The following is a 21266-nucleotide window of genomic DNA, read 5'->3' on the forward strand; positions in this document are numbered from 1 at the left end:
AGAGAGTTTGCCTGTGTTTTGGTGCCTTTGGCAACAGTGGTATCGGCTTCTAAAATCCCAGAGCAAAGAAAGCATTTTTTATGAAAGATAAAGATTTTTGGAAGAAATCGTCATTCATTTCCAGCCAGCGCAGGAAATATTGATGCTAGTGCCGTGGTGCCAGCACTGTGAGGCCTTTGTGGATTGTCTCCGTCTTCCTGTAGGCTGCTTGGAGCTGGGTGGCCCGCTGGGCGCAGAATGGCCACATTGAGTCTGAATAATGATGGTGGTTTGAGTGCAGCCTACTGAGGAATTCAGGTCGCTCTCTATCCAGAGAGGGCTTGGTAAGCGAATTAGATAATGCTTACAACAAACTTCTGTGTCAATGTGGCAGAAAGACATCTTTAACCTGCTTAAGAAAGAAAATATCTTTTCAGAATTCTGGTCTAGTAGTTTGTGAGAGAAGCCATTAGCTGTGAGTCAGTCTTGCATAGTCATTCACTAAAGCTGCTTTACATAAACTCACAGATGATCTTATGATAAGATAATATGGTGAGGCTTTATTTGTATAAAAACATATGTACTCCATGTATAAAGTCAAGCAAGTTTGACTTTTTTCCTCTGAGTTGCTGTATGCCCTTATTTGAGGAAAGCTGCTAATCCTTAAAACTTCCTGTTACACATCCATATGTTAATCTCAAGATCACCCATCCTATCTCGACTTTAAATATATTTTAAATATATTTTAAGTATCTCCATTCATTCTTAAAAGAAGTTTGAGAGAGTTACAGTGAAATTGTCCCTGGCTCAAAGATAATTCCAGAAGGAGGCTTCCAGAGACATTTTTGTTCAGTGACCACTTAAGGGGACTAAGACATCAGATCATTGAGTTACATTATGTTTGCTTAGGGCTCAGAAATTTCATTAGTACAGGTTTGTTTGTTTGTTTTCATTTTCCTCAAAACGATGTGTATGTGTGTGTTTTGTAAAGAGGAATTTGAAGTATTTTTATCCAGAGCTGTGTATTATAAAATTTTATAATAAAAGTTTTAACTGTCTTTGATATAAATATATGGGTACACAGTAATGACAGAGAAATATTTAAGTCATGCTCTAGCTAAGCACTGAACTGTATTTTATCTATAGAACAATTTCAGTGCTCTTCCATACACATTGGCCTGTAGTAACAGGAGCAATTGTTAGCCAGAGTAAGAAGGATTTTATTTTGCATCTGTCAAAATGGACTGTCTGTACATTGTGTTGGAGCTGGGGACAGCTAAGCTCAGCCCCTGCAGCTGAGCAGTTGCTCTTAATTTATGACCCCGATGCCTGCCTGAAGGCTGTTTCTAATGCCCAGTGAAACAAATGAAGACAGAGCCTGGGTGACAAGCAGAAGAGCCTCAGTGCATTGTGGGAGCCAGGGAGGGAGCCAGGGCTCCCGGTCTTTGCACAGTCAGGTCTGCATCTCTGACCTGCGCCTGTTTCTCCCTGGGGTCGTGCACTCCCTGATGGGAAGACAGCGGCCTGACCTTCCTAGGCTGCCTTCCTGCAGGAGTGAGAACTGCCCTCTGGCATTTTGCTGCTGAGATCCCACGAGCTGTCCCAGCACAGAGTCGTGGCCTCAGCACTGCCGCAGCAATTTTACTTCTCCCCTAAATGGGGACTTTCCTGCAGTCTGGTAGGTTTTCACTCACCAGCCCGGAACAGCAGGTGGCCAGTGCGGTGTGGAGCCACATATATGCAGCTGGAGGCCTCTTTAAGAAATTATCTGACTCATTCAGGGCAAATAATAGTTTCCAAGGAGACTTAGAAGAGAGGAAGTGTGATATTAACCTAACCTAGATACCAATTTTTTTTTTCCTCCTGAAATTTCTTGACAGCTGTTGCATAACTTCTGTAAGTGGCATTTCGTACCCTGTGCCCCAGAAGGACTGGTGACACGGTTGACTATTAACCCACATGACCACTGCTAAAAAAAACTCATTACTCAGACAGGGTCTGCTTCCATCAAAAATTGGAAGGGGGATCTGCATTTTTGTATCAATATGTAAACATAAGGGAAGGATGCTGTTTCTCTAAACCCATGATTATTTTTACTACTTTGGGGATTAGGCAAGCTTTTCTGCCATGCAAGACTTCAAGAATGTCCCAGTTTGTTTATGTAGGCTTCAGACATGTCAGCATTCCTGCATCATTATCTGCCTGGGACCAGGCTAGCTAGATGGAGGCAGGAAGAGCAATCTGGTGAGGTCTCCTGTTTTGCTTAAGAGCACCATTAACTCTTTGTGGTCTAAGGGCCTCCTTGTTTTGATGTCTGTACTCTTCTGTGAGGAAGGAAAGAGATCTGGACCAAAAGGGAAACCGGGTTTTGCTGCAATGCTCGAAAGAGAATTCATGTGCCCCACATTTGGGAGACAGGGCATCAGTGGCATTATTACAAAGTATAAGGATAATCAGCCCTGAAAAGCATGGATGATTGAAATCCACTGAGAGAATCCTCAGACTCACCAAGTCTTCATCAGAGTTGTAAAATGGTAATGGAGTGGACTGTTTGCTCTTTATTTTTTTTCAAATTTTTTTTTAAATTTTTTGCTATAGTTGATTTACAATGTTCTATTTCTGCTGTACAGAAAAGTGACCCAGTCATCCATATATGTATATGTATATACACACATTCTTTTTTTTCTTTTTGCTTTTTAGGGCTGCATTTGCAGCATATGGCAGTTCCCAGGCTAGGGGTCAGATCAGTGCTGCAGCTGCTGGTCTATACCACAGCCGTGGCAATGCCAGATCCAAGCCACATCTGCAACTTACACCGCAGCTCATGGCAAGGCCAGATCCTTAACCCACTGAGTGGGGCCAGGGATTGAACCCTCATCCTCATGGATACTAATCAAGGTTATCACCACTGAGCCACAATGGGAACTCCCAATTTTTTGTAGTTTTTATGGTGGGAGATTCATGGGGGCAAGAAAAAGTGGTGGGTAAAAGGAATATCCTCATGCCTTAAAAGGAGATTGTGTGAAAATGTAAGGACTAGATCTGATTGGCACCCCCCACCCCCTTCCTCTGCTTGATGGGGCTACAATCCAGAGAAGTTGGAATTGGGCAAACAGAATAGAGATAGGTATCCTTGCTGTAAGAATGGAAACCAGCAAAGGGCAAAATGGGAATGACGATCCCTTATCTTTATGACTTTGAATGTAGCTGACAAGCAGACAGGAGTAGGAGAAAAGGCAGAGTTTTGTCTAAAGGATGTGAAGGGAAGGACAGAGTCACTGGGCTGACTCCTCATTCATCACGAAGAAACTATTTCATCAACATGATTAAATCTTGAACACAGGGAATAATGATTTTGGTAAATAGTTCTCCTGTAAGACATTGATTTGTTTATAGTGACACGGGGGGTAAAGTGGATGAGATTTCTTGCTTGAAGTGTGGGAGGCAGCGAGGGGGTCTCCGGGTGGACCCCAGGGTTCTGAACCGGCCAGTGGTATGGATGGAGGTGCCATTTGCGGGGCTGAGGAGTGTGGGTGAGTGTAGGTTTGGGGACAAGAGGCAGAGTTTGATTTTGCACACATTTAGTTAGAAGAGCAAATGCTAGTATCTGGTAAGCATTTGGGTGAATTGGTCTGAAACTTGGGTGGAAGATCTGTTTAAGTGCAGCGTAGGAATAAATGTGATTTTTCCAAGGAAACGACATACAGGGAAAAGAAAGCGATTGAAAAGATTGGCCAGAAGTTCCCTGGTGGCTCAGCAGGTTAAGGATCTGGCGTTGTCCCTGCTGCGGTGTGGGTTCTATCCTTAGCCAGGGAACTTCCTTGTTTTGTGGGCGTGGCCAAAACAACAAAAAGAAAGGGGCCAGAACTCCTTAACAGGGGAAGGCAGAAGGAAGCCCAGGTGTAAGAGAACAAAAGATGTCTTTGGCTATTCTGACTACAGGACAGGAAGCTTTCCTCACCAGGAAAGGACAGATGATATGCATCCTGAAATCTTGGAGGGTCGGAATCCAAACCAAAGGCAAAAAGAAAATTCACAGAAAGAAGAAAGTACTTGGACTTCTGTTGGGGGAGGTGCTGAAATGCTGGGGAGACAGGAGGGAGCAACCGCTTGTCAGCTGCTGTTCCTCTCCTTGGGGCTAAGAGGGGGTGTGTGTGTGTGTAGGGGGGGGACCCTGACTCCCCCTGACACAAGCCTCAGGGTCAGGAGCCTGGAAAGTCAGGCCCAGCACTCACAGGGCATGGGTGGCGCCAGAGTGGCCTGGTCCCCTGCCCTGCAGGCTGTGAGCTCATTGCACAACAGTTACCATGGAAGCAGGTCACTGTGAAGTCCCCCCCCCCCCCAATCTTTTCAAAAGTCAGGCTTGTTTTTCTCTTGCTGTTTATCATAATACTGTGAAATAGTTATACCTCACGCTTATATGGCAGTTCTTTATATATATTAGCTCACTTACTTCTCACATGAGCTCTCTGATATAGGTACTATTTTTGTCCTTGATGTTACCTATGAGGAAATTGAGACACAGAGAGGTTTAGTAACTTGTCCAAAGTCACACAGCTAGTAAATTGTGGAATTGGAGTTTGGGCTTAGGCGTTCTGGCTTGAGTCCATGCTTCTAACCACCATTTTATTTAACTATTCTCACATAATAATAATTATTACTATTGTTATGTAATACCTGCCTACATTTTCTAATTTTAAAATGTAGGAAAATCTTATTACTTGCTCATTCTTTTTTTTTTTTTTTTTTGTCTTTTGTTGTTGTTGTTGTTGCTATTTCTTGGGCCGCTCCCTCGGCATATGGAGGTTCCCAGGCTAGGGGTTGAATCGGAGCTGTAGCCACCGGCCTACACCAGAACCACAGCAACGCGGGATCCGAGCCGCGTCTGCAACCTACACCACAGCTCAGGGCAACGCCGGATCGTTAACCCACTGAGCAAGGGCAGGGACCGAACCCGCAACCTCATGGTTCCTAGTCGGATTCGTTAACCACTGCGCCACGACGGGAACTCTGCTCATTCTTTTCGAAGTCAAAGTGGGATTTCTGTTGTCATGTTTAGAATTTTATTGAGGCACGTTCTACGTTTTCTTTGAACTTCTAGAGATTTTGTCTGCTTAAACTGAATCAATGGATTGTGATAAATCACCAAGGGAAAATATATGAAAACATTCTTCTTTCACTTTTGGTCATAAATTTTTGTTTTGTTTTTATTTATTTATTTATTTTTTCTTTTAAGACATCTGCTGTCATCCTCATTATAAAAGATTTATAGGTCCCTTTCAGGGATTTCAGTTTAATTTATGGATCTGAGAGTTGAGTGTTGAAAGGTTTTTATTTTTCTTGAAGCTTAAATCATTCCTCAGCAAGGTAGTTAAGTTTGGGGGAAGAATTAACCCATTTTATTCTGAATGGCCCTTATTTCATTGCTGCTGCCGCTGACTTCTGCCCAGTTGCCTTGGAGGCTTTTCTGCAGTGACCTAATGTACTGTTTAACCCCCGGGGAACCTCTGGTTTATTGGGTATAGAGTCCTAGTATGTTATTAACAGTTGTGTTTGTGGTCACTTAATAGAATCATGGGTCATTATCCAAAACAGATTTGAATTCTGACTTGGTGAGAAGAGAGGGTTACAGAGTTTACCTTCAAATCATAAAATTTGAAAGTTGGAAGGAATCTTGATGCTAATGGTCCAGGGACTTCAGTTTCTAGGTGAGGTCATGGCATGTGTGTGGCGGTGCAGGGACAGGGCTCAGGAGCACAGAGGCTGCCAGCAGGAGGTGAGGCCATATCCTGAAACCGAAGACCAGTTTCTTTCCTTTTTTATTTTTCTCCTTTTTTTTTTAGGGCCGCACCGGCAGCATATGGAAGTTCCCAAGCAAGGGGTCAAATTGGAGATGCAGCTGCTGGCGACACCACAGCCACAGCAACACGGGATCCGGGATATGTCTGAGACCTATACCACAGCTTACGGCAGTGCTGGATCCTGAACCCACTGAGCGAGGCCAGGGATTGAACCCACATCCTCATGGTTGCTAGTTGGGTTCATTACTGCTGAGCCACCACGGGAACTCCAGTAGTTTCATTTTGCACAGCGGTGCCCATTAGTTGGTAGAGCCTATCAAAAACCGCTTTATTGGGCCCGATCGTGAGGCTCAGTTGTGGCCCAGTAGGAAAGAATGCCACAGTCTCTTAGCAACACTGTCCTGGGGGCCATGGAGGAAGTGACAGTGTGTCCCCCATACTTATAACGTCTGTTTTAGAGGACAGAGGTTATCCAGGGGAATGATAGGAAGAAGACTGTTCTGGGTAGGGGCCGGTGTGAGCAAAGGGCACAGAGGCAGGCGCGAGCTTGATGTTGGGGCAGCAAGGGTGAGCCAGGGAGGCGGTGGAGAGAGGGGCCTGGGGTGAGGTTCGGGGGCCAGATGGCCCAGGGTCTGGGCTGCCAAGGAAAGGAACTGGGGCTTTAGCTCCTAGCAAAGAGGGAGCCTCTGAAGACTTTCCTGGAGGATTGTCCATAGGGGTTTGACCAGCAGCATGCTGATTTGAAAACTGTTTTTAAAAACCTTCTGCATTCTAGCTACAAGCCCATAGTGGAATATATTGATGCCCAGTTTGAAGCCTACTTGCAAGAGGAATTGAAGATCAAACGTTCCCTCTTCAACTACCACGACACCAGGATCCACGCCTGTCTCTACTTCATCGCCCCAACCGGGCACTCGCTGAAGTCCCTGGACCTGGTCACCATGAAGAAGCTGGACAGCAAGGTACACACTGCCGCTCTGGGTACTGTCCACTCCCTGTAAGGCCACCTTTATCCCAAGGCCCCGATGTACCCTCTGCTTTCGGTATAATTTGGTGCTTTGTTTTAAGGGTTTTTTTTTAGAGGAATTTTAGGTTTGTAGCCAAGTCAGGAGGGCAGGTATGGAGGTTTTCCGTGTGCCCCTGTCCCCACCCACCGCGTAGCTTCCCCCATTGCCAACCAACGTCCCTGCCACATGGTGCTGGTGTTGCAGTTAAAGAACCTACACGGACACATCATCGTCACCCAAGTCCATGGTTTGCATGAGGGCTCTCTCGTGCCCTCTGTGGGCTCAGACACACTGACACATATTCATCGCTGTGCTGTCATACAGGGTAGCTGCACTGCCCTAAAGGTCGTCTCTGTCCTGACTCTTCGGCCCTCCCCTCTTCCTAACCCCTGGTTTACAGAACCATAGGGTTTAACAGTGTGAAAAAAATGGTTTAATACTGTACTGGATATCGGGACAAACCAACAAAACCACGTAGCTCATCACAAAGTATTTTTAGTTCCTCAATTAGCACTAGTGTGTGCTCTGCTGAGGGCATTATATGGGGTTATATTGGGAGTTATATGGCGGAAACACCTAAATGGTCATGGGAAGGGTTAAATTTAGGGAGATTGAATTATAATTCATAATTTGTTTATTTTCTTAAAAGCTTGCTTGCTCTCTTTTTTTTTTTTTGTCTTTTTAGGCCCACACCCGCGACATATGGAGATTACCAGGATAGGGGTGGAATCAGAGCTGTAGCTGCTGGCCTACACCACAGCCACAGCAACGCCAGATCTGAGCCGCACCTGCAACCTACACCACAGCTCGTGGCAATACCAGATCCTTAACCCACTGAGCGAGGCCAGGAATCGAACCTGCATCCTCATGGATGCCAGTCAGATTCATTTCCGCTGTGCAATGATGGGAACTCCACTAAAAGCTTTCTTTAAATCTCTCTTTGAAATGTTTTCATAGGTTTGGCTTTAATGTGAGATTTAGAATGAAAAGGTGTCCATTTTTTATCTATGTGATAACTGCTTAGATTCTAAAACAAAACTGCACCATGTGTTCAAAAGAAGTAGAGTCTTAGATTGCATTCGGCCGCTGATCTTTGCACCTTTATAACCTCTTTCACAACATTTGAAGCAAGGGGCGGATGAGTTTTAAAACATTTGATGATTTGCTTTATGATTAATTTGATTTTCCATTTTGAAATAAATGGAAAACTACATTCTGAAATAAAGCAGCAGCCAGTGGCAACAAGAAAAAATACAAAATTTAGCTATGGAATTTCCTCTTAGAATGTAACCTCTTTTTTTTTTTTTTTTTGTCTTTTTGCCTTTTCTAGGGCCACTCCCTGGGCATATGGAGGTTCCCAGGCTAGGGGTTGAATCAGAGCTGTGGCCACGGGCCTATGCCACAGCCACAGCAACAAAGAATCCAAAGCTGCATCTGTGATTTACACCACAGCTCACGGCAACGCTGGATCCTTAACCCACTGAGTGAGGCCAGGGATTGAACCCGCAACCTCATGGTTCCTAGTCGGATTCGTTAACCACTGCGCCACAACGGGAATTCCGAGTCTAACCTCCTTTTGAGTTCAATAAAAAGTCTTAACATCTTTAGGAGTTCCCACCATGGCATAGTGGGTTAAAAATCCAACTGCAGCAACTCTGGTCTCTGTGGAGGAGTGAATTCAATCCTTGGCCCAGTGAGTGGGTTAAAAGATCTGGCATGGCCACAGCTGCGGTTTGGATTCAATCCCTGCCCGGGAACTTCCATATGTGGTGGATGCAGCCATAAAAAGAAAAAGAAGACAAAAAGTCTTATCTTTAGAGAGCTTTGTTGAGTATTACTTTCTGTCCAAACAACACTGTTTAAAAAGCTGCTTTCTCTCCAGAGAGCCATATTAGTGAGAGAACGCTGAGAAGATCAGCCTGTCCCCAAAGCCTGTGCCTGGGCCAGCCCACAAAGGGCCCTTGGGGCCCTGCCAAGCCAGGCTCCCAGTGCCCTCAGCCTGTGCAGATACACTGCTTTACAGAATCTTATCCACCAGCCAGAAAGACTGCACAGCTAGGGCACCCCTGGGAGAATCAAGAGAAACCCTTTCTCGTTTCATGTGACTCGCTGCAGTGAAGCCACAGATGGTGGAGGGATCTGGGCAGGGAGCCCTACTCCTTGAAAGAAGGGCTGGGATGCAGCAGAGGGAGGTGGCTTCCTCACCGGAGGCCGGGCTTGTGGACCAACAATAATATTCAACAATAGGATTATGCCTCATAAAGTTGATTTAAAAAAAAGGAGGGAAGAAAATAGGCACAACAAATACATCTAGTAAAAACAAAACGGTCACTACAAGGAAGGTTAGACTGGGGAGTTGCCATCGTGCCTCAGTGGTAACAAACTCGACTAGTATCCATGAGGACACAGGTTCAATCCCTGGCCTCACTCAGTGGGTTAAGGATCCGGTGTTGCCGTGAGCTGTGGTGTAGGTCGCAGATGCAGCTCAGATCCTGCGTTGCTTTGGCTGTGGTGTAGGCCTGCAGCTGCAGTTCCCATTGAACCCCTAGCCTGGGAATTTCCATATGCTGTGGGTGCAGCCCTGAAAAGACAAAAAAAAAAGAAAAGAAAGAAGGTTAAACTGCTTTCAAAGAATAGACATTGTAGAGCTGGAATGCTAGGGAGTATCTGAAAACAGTATTTGCAAAGGTTTATTGATAAAAGTAAAGTGAAGAGTTAAGGCCAATGTATAATTTCAGAAAAGATTTCCAGGCACCTGCCACTGAGGAGGAAGAGATCTTAAATCTCAATTGCTTGGTTCATCTGTCTACTCTGGTCAAATTGGCCATGAAACTCTGCACCTCTGCCACTTTGTCTATGTTGACATTAACTTCATAGTAAATGTGTGCAAACGTTAGCCAGTAAGAACAGCAGGGAGGTGTTTATTCCCCAGGTCCTGATCCAAACATTCCCTCACCATCGGTGAAGTCTGTCTCCGTCTGCAGTTTTCTGGAGGGAGCCCACATGTGATAAGGTTGGGAGTGGGTTGAGGAATAGGAAAGAAGAGGTTTTACCATCAGCCTGTCATCTGATTCTGGTTTATCAGGGATTTTTCATCTGGCTCTTGGAATAAAAGGAGAAGCAAAGAAATGCAGACATGACCCAGAACCCCCTCTACCCCCAAAGATGCCCTCTTCTTTGGCTAGCACTTGCTCACCGAGCCTATGCCCTCCTCACCTGAGCTGAGTGAAGAGCTTAGTCCAGTATCAGATGTCAGATGTCAGTAGCATCTTATTGAAACCTCTGTACCAAGCAGCAAATAGAAGAAAGTTAATCTTAAAAAATAATTCTTGGAGTTCCCTGGTGGGTAGCACTTAAGGCCCCGGCATTGTCACTGCTCTGAATTGGGTTTGATCCCTGGCCTGGGAACTTCTGCATGCCTTGGGCCCTGCCAAAAACAGACAAAAAAAATGATTCTGCCATTGTCAGGCTCCAAGTTTTCTCCTGGTCTTTCTTTGTAAATGATACTCTGAAAGTGGACCTTGTTTTTGGCCCCAGATCTCATTCTGGCATGAAGAAGCAGTGTCTTAGAAGCCAATTTTCTTTTTTTTTTTTTGTCTTTTTTCCATTTCTTTGGGCCGCTCCCGCAGCATATGGAGGTTCCCAGGCTAGGGGTCTAATCGGAGCTGTAGCCACCGGCCTATGCCAGAGCCACAGCAACGCAGGATCCGAGCCGTGTCTGTGACCTACACCACAGCTCATGGCAACGCCGGATCATTAACCCACTGAGCAAGGGCAGGGATCGAACCTGCCACCTCATGGTTCCTAGTCAGATTCGTTAACCACTGCGCCACAACGGGAACTCCAGAAGCCAATTTTCAAGAGAATTAGTTGGTGTAATTTTGAAAAATTTAAAAGTAGGTGGACCCATTTTTGTTGTGGTTAATACTTAGGTTCTCAGAGTTCCCCTTGTGGCTCAGTGGGTTAATAACCCAGTGTTACCTCTCTGGGGATGCTGGTTCGATCCCTGGCCTCGATTATTGGGTTAAGGATCCTGCATTGCCTAGAGCTGCAACATAGGCCACAGATGAGGCTCAGAGCCGGTGTTGATATGGCTGTGGCATAGGCCTCAGCTGCAGCTTCATTTGACCCCCAGCCCAGGAATTTCTATATGCCACAGGTGCCGCCGTAAAAAGAAAAAACTTAGGAGTTCCTGTCGTGGCTCAGTGGTTAACGAATCCAACTAGGAACCGTGAGATTGAGGGTTCGATCCCTGGCCTTGCTCAATGGGTTAGGGATCCGGCGTTGCCGTGAGCTGTGGTGTAGGCTGGTGGCTACAGTTCTGATTAGGCCCCTAGCCTGGGAACCTCCATATGCCGCAGGAGCGGCCCTAGAAGAGACAAAAAAAAAAAAAAAAGATTCTCTGCTCCTGGCCGTCTTCAGGTCCTCAGAAGAAAGAAAGGGTTCTATCCTGTGTAGAGCTGATTATTCTGCTGTTCTGACCGATGACAATTTTGGTATTAGGCTGTTAGGAACATGCAAAAACCAAGCTCCTAAAGTAGCTGGGAGGCGTCTAAAACGAGTGGTTGGTTACTCAAAGAATAGGCTGCTTTGTTATCGCTGTTTGTCATAGAGTAACACTTCCTTTCACACTGTAGAGAAGGATGAGGTGGCACAGAAGAGGAAATTACGAGGATGCTTTCTTTCAGCACCAGATGGGAGGAAGTAAAGGTGTTCAGAGATGGAACTAAAAGATTATCCCATTGCTTCTTAACTTCACAGCTAGGTTGGATGTCCAGTTTTTAATTATCATCTCTATTTTCCACGTGAAGTTTTACAGTATCTGTTTGTTTATTCTATTCATTTGTCTGTTTTTCTTATGTGGGAATTATATAAAAATGGGGGTGTGTGTTTGGTCTATAGGTGAACATCATTCCAATCATTGCAAAAGCCGACACCATCGCCAAGAACGAACTGCACAAGTTCAAGAGTAAGATCATGAGTGAACTGGTCAGCAATGGCGTCCAGATATATCAGTTCCCCACCGATGAAGAAACAGTGGCAGAGATTAATGCAACGATGAGTGTAAGTCCTCAAGTAAGAAAAGGCCAACCAGTGATTTTCCTGAAAGCTTTTCCTGAGTGGCAGCCTTGGCAGTGGCTAGAGCACTGGACGGGGAGTTGGATGTCCTCAGTGTGGTCCCAGCTCCGCCACTGCTGAGTCAAGTCATTTCACCACCCTGCTCCTCAGTTTTCCATCCGTCAGGTGGGAGGGTTAGGTGTAAGAAAGGAAAGTTGTCACAAGGGAGAGCGGCCAGACTCATTCAAAAGCAGAACCAAAGCCTTCACGCAAAAGAGCCGTGAGGGGGAGTTCCCGTCGTGGCGCAGTGGTTAACGGATCTGACTAGGAACCATGAGGTTGCGGGTTTGATCCCTGGCCTTGCTCAGTGGGTTAAGGATCCGGTGTTGCCGTGAGCTCTGGTGTAGGTCGAAGATGCACCTAGGATCCTGTGTTGCTGTGGTTGTGGTGTAGGCCAGCGGCTACAGCTCCAATTCAACCCCTAGCCTGGGAACCTCCATATGCCGAGGGAGCGCCCCTAGAAAAGGCAAAAAGACCAAAAAAAAGAAGAGAATTGAGGGGTTTGGGCCCAGTGTGAAGTCATTGCTTAGCTCGGTGCCACCACCACAAATGGCCGACCGACAACAGGTTCTGTTTCAAGTCACTTAGAAGAGATTCTGGGGAGGGAATTCATACACAGGATTCCAGCCCTAAAATTCTCCGGTTCCGGGTACCAAGAGCTTCACAATGACAGTAGTGCCTAACGTTTTGACACCTACAGGGTGTTTGCTATGCATCAGGCACCATTCATGGCTCCACATTCAATGCTCACAGCAGCCCTATGGGGATGCTAGTATCCTTCCCACCTTGCATGGGAGGAGACCTAGGGGAGCACAGCTGCGGGTGGCGGGGCAGGATGTGCACCTGGGCAGCTTGGCTCTAGCTGACCTCTGACCTTTTATCCTGATGGCCATGCATTCGGGAGCAGAGAAGGTGACCACGTTGTCAGGAGCTCAGGCTGTGACGGTGCTGTTCTGTTCTGCTGCACAATTGTGATTTGGGGTCAGTGTGGGATCCATGAAATAGCAAGAATGAGTCCCATCCAATTTTTCTCTATATCCCTTCCCATCTTTTTAAATCACTTGCCTGGCCGTGAAGCTAAATTTGTGTTAAATTTCTTGGAAAGAAAATGCCCATGAACCTCTGCTCTTTCCCTCTCATTATCAGGTTCGTGGAACTGACATTCCCAAATTAATCTTGCTCTTTATCAAGAAGTCTTCTTGGAGGCTCTTCCTTGCAGGCAGCTCTTGGTGATGAAAGCCCATGTGACGTGTGGAAAGCAGATGTCATTGGCAGCTGCTTTTGTCGCTCCGTTGGGGTGAAGAAAGCAGTTTCCTTGGGCGTCACATCACGATGTTGGCTGGAAGGGTCCTGTTGCTTCCAGACTTGGGGAAAGAAAATGTGCTTTCTTTCATTCCACCAGTATGAGAGGAACGAGCAAATATAAATATCTTGAGCATCAGACAAAATAGCCTGTGGGCAGCCTGCGCTGGAGGGTTAGGCCAAGCTCTCTGCAGGAGGGGATTCGGCTTTAAAACATTCTCATGTTTTTCATTTTATCTGCGGTGCAAGAACTCTGGACCAGGGAGCCCCGAGTAATAATTCTCAGAGCAGCCGTTTCAAATGTGATTCTTCCACACTAACAGGAAAAAGAGAATGAATGTTTTCTCCCCAGAATATAGCTGTAGCTACCAGCTAAACCAGTGTGGCACAGCTAGGTGTCTTGAACCTATCTTGGCTCAAGATACGTCTGGTGCAAGGCCTGAGCCAATAACTTGGGCTATGGTGTATTTCTCATTTGAGTTTTGTGTGATGATTCAACTTTCAAAAGCAATGCTGTTCAACAGATATATGAGCCACAAGTAACTTAAAATTTTCCAGTAGCCACGTTTAAAAAAGTGAAAAGAAACATGACACTAGTTCTAAGAACTTATTTAATGCAACATATCGAAAATGTTATCATTTCAACATGTGATATGAAAATTAATGAGATTTTTTTGCAGTTGGGCTTTGAAATCCAATATATATTGTACAATTACAGCACACCCCAAACTTGGATGCATACCCAGTTTACTCCTAACATACTTAAAAGTTTTTCAATATGAAATAAGTACCAAAGCAATAATTTCCCTTTATGTTTGCATCCATGTTTTTTTATTTTTTTAAAATATAATTTATTTTATTTTTTGTCTTTTTGTCTTTTTAGGGCCACACCCATGGCATATGGAGGTTCCCAGGCTAGGGGTCTAATCAGAGCTGTAGCCGCCAGCCTACGCCAGAGCCACAGCAACGTGGGATCCAAGCCGTGTCTGCAACCTACACCACAACTCACGGCAATGCTGGATCCTTAACCCACTGAGTGAAGCCAGGGATCAAACCCACAACCTTAAGGTTCCTAGTTGGATTTGTTTCCGCTGTGCCACGACAGGAACTCTTTTTTTTTTTTTTTTTTTAATATATGTAATTTATTTTATTTTTTGTCATTTTCTTTTTTTGTCTTTTTAAGGCTGCACTTGGCATATGGAGGTTCCTGGGCTAGGGGTCGAATAGGAGCTGCTGGCCAACACCACAGCCACAGCAACATGGAATCCGAGCCACATCTGCAACTTACACCATAGTTCACAGCAATGCCAGATCCCTGACCCACTGAGTGAGGGCAGGTATCAAACCCAGCACCTCATGGTTACTAGTAAGATTCATTCTGCTGCACCACAACAGGAATGCCTGTTTGCATCCATGTTGATAGAACTGATGGTTCATTTTTTGGAAGACTGGAGTTTGAAGCAAAATGCAGTCCTGCCAAAGCAATAAAGTTATATTTAATAGAAAAATATTTTGCACTGCTTCCCTTTAAAATTCAAATACAGGCGTTCCAGCTGTGGCACAGTGGGTTAAGAATCTTAACTGACATGCTCGGGTTGCTGTGGAGGCCTGGGTTTGATTCCTGGCCCGGGACAGTGAGTTAAAGGATCTGGAGTTGCTGCAGCTGTGGCATAGGTCACAGCTGCAGCTTGAATTAAATCCCTGGCCTGAGAACTTCCATATGGTGGGGTGTGGGCATAATTGATAAATAAATATAATTAAATAAATTCAAATTAATTAAATGTAAATAAAATAAAAATTTTCTTAACCCCATACACTCAATAAATTCAAATTAATTAAATGTAAATAAAATAAAAATTTTCTTAACCCCATACACTCAATAGCTACTCAGGGACAATGGATGTCCCACGCTTACTGTATAGTCACCACAGACTCCTGGTTTTCCCTTGAGCCTGGCTCATCAGACACTCCTGCCTGGTGGTGGAAGTTCACGAAGCCCACCCTCACTGAGCCTTCAAGTCCCCTCGATCCTCTGCCCCCGCACGCCCCCTGCACCCAGCAGATTTCTGTGGACAGGGGGAGCCTGGAGGCCAGAGAAAGCCATCTTCACAATGCAGGGTGGCTGACCACTCTCTGCGCTGCTTGCTTGGCAGGTCCACCTCCCGTTCGCCGTGGTGGGCAGCACCGAAGAGGTGAAGATTGGCAACAAGATGGCAAAGGCCAGGCAGTACCCCTGGGGCGTGGTGCAGGGTATGTGCACATCTCGGAAAGGGTTCCCTCTCCCAGAACCCCAGGGTGACGTCCCCACCGGGTTTGGGCTGATCCTCCACATGGGCAGGCAGAAGGGGGCGGCAGCCGTGAAGGTGAGAGAGAGATGGTGACCCGACGGGTAAGGCCTGGAGAGAGGTGGATCCAGAGCCCGAGTGCCAACGGGGCAGCCTCTGGGGACTGCCGGGGTGAGTGGGCAGGTTAGGATAAATCCCTGAGAGGAGAGAGATCTGCCCTTGGAGTGTGAACCAGCTTCATTAGCAAAGTGTAAGAAAGCTGTAGGAAGTTCCCGTCGCGACACAGCAGAAACGAATCTGACTGGGGACCATGAGGTTGTGGGTTGGATCCCTGGCCTCGCTCAGTGGATTAAGGATCCAGTGTTGCCTGATCTGTGCCTGCCGTGTGGGCGGGGCACCTGTAGCTCCCATTGGACCCATAGCCTGGGAACCTCCATATGCCACAGGTGTGGCCCCCCAAAAAAGAAAGACAGTGATCCTTTTCATGGATCTTCCCAAATTCTCTACAATAAGAAAACTTTCTTCATAGTCTTATTGATAAAATTAAAGGAGTTATATAAAACCTGCCTTATACGGGCCTCGACAGCACAGAGGAGTAGAAATCAAGCTGGCTTTGGAGACAGTGTCTGAATGTGGACTCTGCTTCCTCCCTCATCAGAGCCACCCTCTGTGTCCGCCAAGCAGGTCCCAGGGCCTGCCTGGCAGAATTGCTTACGAAGTCAAGGTGGTACTTGCAAAGCTCCTCCCAGGGGGCCCTGTCCCCAGCGGGCACAGGGTGGTTGCCGTCCCCCTCAGCAGTCACTGTCACTGCCGTCAGAAGCCCTGTCTTGTAAGGGCATCGGGAGGGTCCAGTAAGGGACCTATAGGCGGCTCGGAGACCTCAGGTTTCAGGAACGATGGTCCCAACATCTTGGAATCATCACTTCCGATTTCAGTGACACGGCTGCTGAGCGCCCTCCCTGCTTTCGTCCCCGTCCTTTGCAGTTGAGAACGAAAACCATTGCGATTTTGTGAAACTCCGGGAGATGCTGATCCGTGTGAACATGGAAGATTTGCGAGAACAGACTCACACCCGCCATTATGAACTGTATCGGCGCTGCAAGCTCGAAGAGATGGGGTTCAAGGACACCGATCCTGACAGCAAACCCTTCAGGTAGGAGGGCATCCAGCTGCCGGGCCCCCAGGCAGCGGGGCGGGGGTGGGCTGGTGCATCACAGAACCCCTTGCTGGGCTGAGATATGGGTGCCAGAGGGGACGGGTGGGGGCGACAACCGTTTGCGTCATCTCTGTAATGGGTGTGGGACTAAGTGATGCAAACTGGGAGCTGTGACTGGCCGTCCACAGCCACATGAAGTGTGCTTTCTGAGGCAGGGCAGAGGGTGCCTCTCTGTACATGGATTCGGGCCGATTGAACCTTGAGAGGCACTGACCAAAAAAATCACCCATATGAGATCAAGCCTACACTGTGGTTTTAAACCCTGATGAAAATGGTCTTTGTGTGGCAGAGGCTGTCTTCATCTTTTCATAGAGGTTTTTCCCCCTGCCCCCCCACACATAGAGATGGAACGAAAGGAACCCCAGGAGAATGGAGCCCACGTGCCCCCCCTCATTCAGACCCAGGCACTGGGCCAGGGGGCAGCAGGCTGGGTTCAAGGCTCTGCCCTGCCGCTACCCAACTCTTTACCTCTCTGAGCCTCAGGTTCTTTATTTTTTGGACGAAGTGAAAAACTTTATTGGAAAGGGGCGGTCTGGCAGAGAGCTGCAGGGTAAGGGAACCCAGGAGAACTGTTCTTGGGCCTCCGATTCTTCATCTGTAAAACCAGGAACTGGAGGAGATTGGGGGACAGTTAGATCTAGTGAGAGGACTTGTTCCAGAACATGCCACAGAGGAGGTGTTCCAGGCACTGTGGACCCCTGCAGTCTGTGTCCCAGCTATCTTCGTCACACCCAGTGGTGTGAAGGCAGCCCGAGACCCCAAGGTGTGAATGGGCGTGGCTCTATCCTGATTTGCAAAAACAGGTGGGGCCAGATTTCACCCTCAGGCTGTAATTTGCTGGCCCCTGGACTAGAGGGCAGGGCAGAAGTGAAAGTGCAGAGGTCATTGACCTCCATCAATGCTACCAACTGTTCCACACAGCCCTGCTCTTTTCACCTCTGGAATTTGGAGTCTGTGATCAGGCTCCTTTGCTACCCCCCACCATCTCCACCCACCAGGCTGCTTGGGATCCCGGGAAGCCTGGAGGGCCAAGATTTCCTGCTGCAGCTGCAGCTGGGCACCTCTGCTGCCTCTCCCTTTGCATTGGAGCTACAGGTTCTTTACTCTTTATCCCGTATATGCGGAGCAGACATAGAAAAGTAGTGCTTCTCCTCTGAGAACCCCACTTGCTCACCTCCAGCAGCCCTCCTGGGCAGGCGGGCTTATTTGGAAAATGCAAGTTGGCTTTAAACCCCATGCCTTGGCAGATAGCAAGGTGCAGTGAACTTGGCTTTCGTTTCCTTGGAAGCCACTGCTTTGCAAAGGGCCTGGCCCTGAGGGTGCAAGAGGAAACCTGCTTGCAGGATGGCACAGTTAGGGAAAGGCAAAGGCTACACTTGACTTGAGGGACTTCCCAGAACTTCACCTTCGAAGTCATCACTCCTGGAGGCTCATAGACGTCTTTTCGCCCCTGTGAATTCAGGGTGACCTGGGAGGAGTGTCAGGGAAGGACCTGAGTCCTTATGGATACTAGTTGCATTTGTCACCACCTAGCCACAATGGGAACTCCTTGTTACCATCTTTTTAAGTTGAAGGACTTTTCAGAATGTTTAAGACAAGCAGTGGTTAGCAGACTATGTTTCTTGACCCAGGAGTGTCCCCCTCTGGTTAGAAAGAAGGGGGGAGTGTGTTCATTATCTTAAAATCAACAAAAACTGGGTCACCCCCCCTCCTCAGATTTCATAGCAAGGCCAAGTCATCCTCTGCCTTTGGCAGTTCTGACCCAAATAATAGTGATAAAGTGTTTATTATAGATGTTATCAAGCAAAATCAAATTCATGGATTACTTTATAGTTTTGTTGTCAATGCATTTCTCTGTCTCTATGGCACTGTAACTTATATTTCATGTCCAAATATCACAATTAATATTAACCAACCTTAGGGAGCTCCCATCGTGGCTCAGCGGAAACAAATCTGACTAATGTCCATGAGGATGTGGGTTTGATCCCTGGCCTCGCTCAGTGGGTTAAGGATCTGGCGTTGCTGTGAGCTGTGGTGTAGGCCAGTGGCTACAGCTCCAATGTGACCTCTAGCCTGGGGTACCTCCTTATATGCCTTGGGTGTGGCCCTAAAAAGACAAAATATATTTATATTAATAAATATGTATATTAATGTATATTTAAACATAAACATATTTATGTATATTATATAATTAATATAGTTAATATTTAGTATATATTTATAAACATGTGGTATATTTAATATTAATATGTCATGTGTTTAAATTAATTATAAATTAATGTTATGTATAAATATAATGTATAAATATACTATATATATATATATATATATATATATATATATATATATATATATATATTAGCCAACATTAATGTCAGCCAAAGTTGGTGTGGTCTCATAAGATAGTCAGAAAGCCAAATGTATCTCCAGAAACTCCAAACTCAGGGTTGCCTACTGATGGGTAACACTCCTGGTTCAGGAAACCTTATTTTTCAGCAGCCAGTGGAAGTGTTGACTATAGAAGCATGGACAATGCTAACGAGCACATTTTGTAAGTGTGTAGCTCTTTATGAGCATATATCCGCACGCACACACTTCCCCACTACCTGGATCTCCTGTCTCCTTCCACGTGGACAAGTGTGGATGCCGGGGAGCCCCGAGCTTAGGGTTGCCCACAGGGGCTGTCCTTGTTGGAAGCAGCCCTTCGGATGAATTTGGTCCCTGGGCAAAGGTGGACAACCCTGCAGACTTGTGTTAACTGTAATGACACTTGTTCCAGGGAAACTGCAAGCGGGGAGAGAGAGAGAAACTGTACTTTCTTGCAAATGTTTCTCTATATGAATATGGGTGTGGGTGTCTTTGTCTCTAAGTTGTGTTAGTTACCAAAGGTGCCTTTTCTGTAACATATTTTCTCTGACTTGGAGGTAAAACTGAGTCATGGCATTTGCTTTAAAATATTGGACCCTGAAGTTCCCATCATGGCTCAGTGGTTAACGAATCTGACTAGGAACCATGGGGTTGCAGGTTCGATCCCTGGCCTCGCTCAGTGGTTTAAGGATCCAGCGTTGCTGTGACCTGTGGTGTAGGTTGCAGATGTGGTTCGGATCCTGCGTTGCTGTGGGTGGCAGCTATGGCTCCAATTGGACCCCTAGCCTGGGAGCCTCCATATGCTGCGGGTGCAGCCCTAGAAAAGACAAAAAAAAAAAAATTGGGCTCTAAGTTCTGTAGGTAGTCAGGAGGAGGCCGAGGCTGAAAAATACAACGCCACCCAGCTCTGTTTACAAGTGATAATATCATTTACACAGTAGGCATTGTCTATAGTGTCTTTAGCTATACTGCTGTCTCCTCAGGGGGCTCACTGAGTCTCTCTTCTAAATCAGGGGCTGGAGGGCAAGGACCATTTATTGAGCCCTGAGGCTGCGTCTCATGCTTGACTCACTCCGCCCACCCTTACCTCCTCTAAGCACATCCCTGGAAGGTACCGTATCCACATCTTCTGTAGGGAACACTGAGGCTGCAAGGCTGTGCCCTTCCCACAGTCAGTCTGTAAGTTGCTCTGAATCCAAAACCAACCAGCTCCAGTGCTGGTCTGATCTGGGAGATACCGGCCAGTCCAGGCTTCCCCTCTGTGAATATGGGGTGGGTGCAGCTTGACCCATTAGTGCTACACCCAGCTGGCTGCCTCATCTCTGGCTCCTGATGTGCTTGTCCTTCTGATCGCCACGTAATTGAAAAGAAGATGGCACCACTTTATGTGTCCTTGATTGAACCTGGTAAGTGGCAGCCTTACCTAGTTTGAGGAAGTGGCTGGGTAGACACGGTCTGAACTGGAATTTCTTACTGTGCAATTTCACGACACTGTTCTTGGTTTGTGGCTTTGAATAGCCTTCAGGAGACCTACGAAGCAAAAAGGAATGAATTTCTGGGAGAACTTCAGAAGAAAGAAGAAGAAATGAGACAGATGTTTGTCATGAGAGTGAAGGAAAAAGAAGCTGAACTGAAAGAGGCAGAGAAAGAGGTGAGCCACATGTCCTCCGATGAAGGGAAGACCCAGAGGCCCCGGGCTGTGCTAAGGACTTGCTGCATACAGTCTGTCCCACGAGCGGCCCACAAACCTGGGCAGGAGAAAGGACAGCCAGTCTTGTCCCCATCTCACAGATGGTAACACTGAGTGTCATAAAGGTTACGTGTGTTCTTCAGTCAGCTGCCTTGTTAGGAGCAAAGCCAACACTAAAGCTAGATCTTAGGTCTCCAGACCCTGTCCCCTGAAGCTCCATATTTCCTCAGGTTACAAGTGATGAAACATAAGATTTGGGCTCGTGAGACTGTTGTGTGTTGTCTTAGCCTGTCCGCCGACTCAGTGAGCTAAGCAGTGGGGGGCCTTTCACCCGTGTGCTGATGGGGGATGCGGGCTTCCCACTGGGGTGCTTGCTCCGTATCCAGCATCCTGCGGACTCCCCCTCATCCTCCACATCCCCACCAGGGTAACTGCTTCCTAGAGTATCCCACCTTTCTGCTGTGACACTCCTCCCTCAAGAGAGCGAGCCCGAAAGAGAGG

The 21266-nt window shown here is 46.8% G+C and overlaps 1 protein-coding gene across 3 annotated transcripts in view; it reads left to right on the top strand.

Moving 5' to 3' along the window:
• Positions 1–21266, top strand: part of SEPTIN11 (septin 11) — a 92653-nt gene that overhangs the window by 61446 nt on the left and 9941 nt on the right. For all 3 annotated transcript variants that reach the window (XM_047798776.1, XM_047798779.1, XM_047798778.1), the window contains exons 4-8: positions 6556–6742; positions 11690–11851; positions 15361–15457; positions 16477–16645; positions 20594–20726. In XM_047798776.1, coding sequence (XP_047654732.1) covers positions 6556–6742; positions 11690–11851; positions 15361–15457; positions 16477–16645; positions 20594–20726 — 748 coding nt within the window. The remainder of the gene's footprint in view (positions 1–6555; positions 6743–11689; positions 11852–15360; positions 15458–16476; positions 16646–20593; positions 20727–21266) is intronic.

This window comes from Phacochoerus africanus, chromosome 10 (assembly GCF_016906955.1).
Source record: "Phacochoerus africanus isolate WHEZ1 chromosome 10, ROS_Pafr_v1, whole genome shotgun sequence".
Lineage (NCBI taxonomy): Eukaryota > Metazoa > Chordata > Mammalia > Artiodactyla > Suidae > Phacochoerus > Phacochoerus africanus.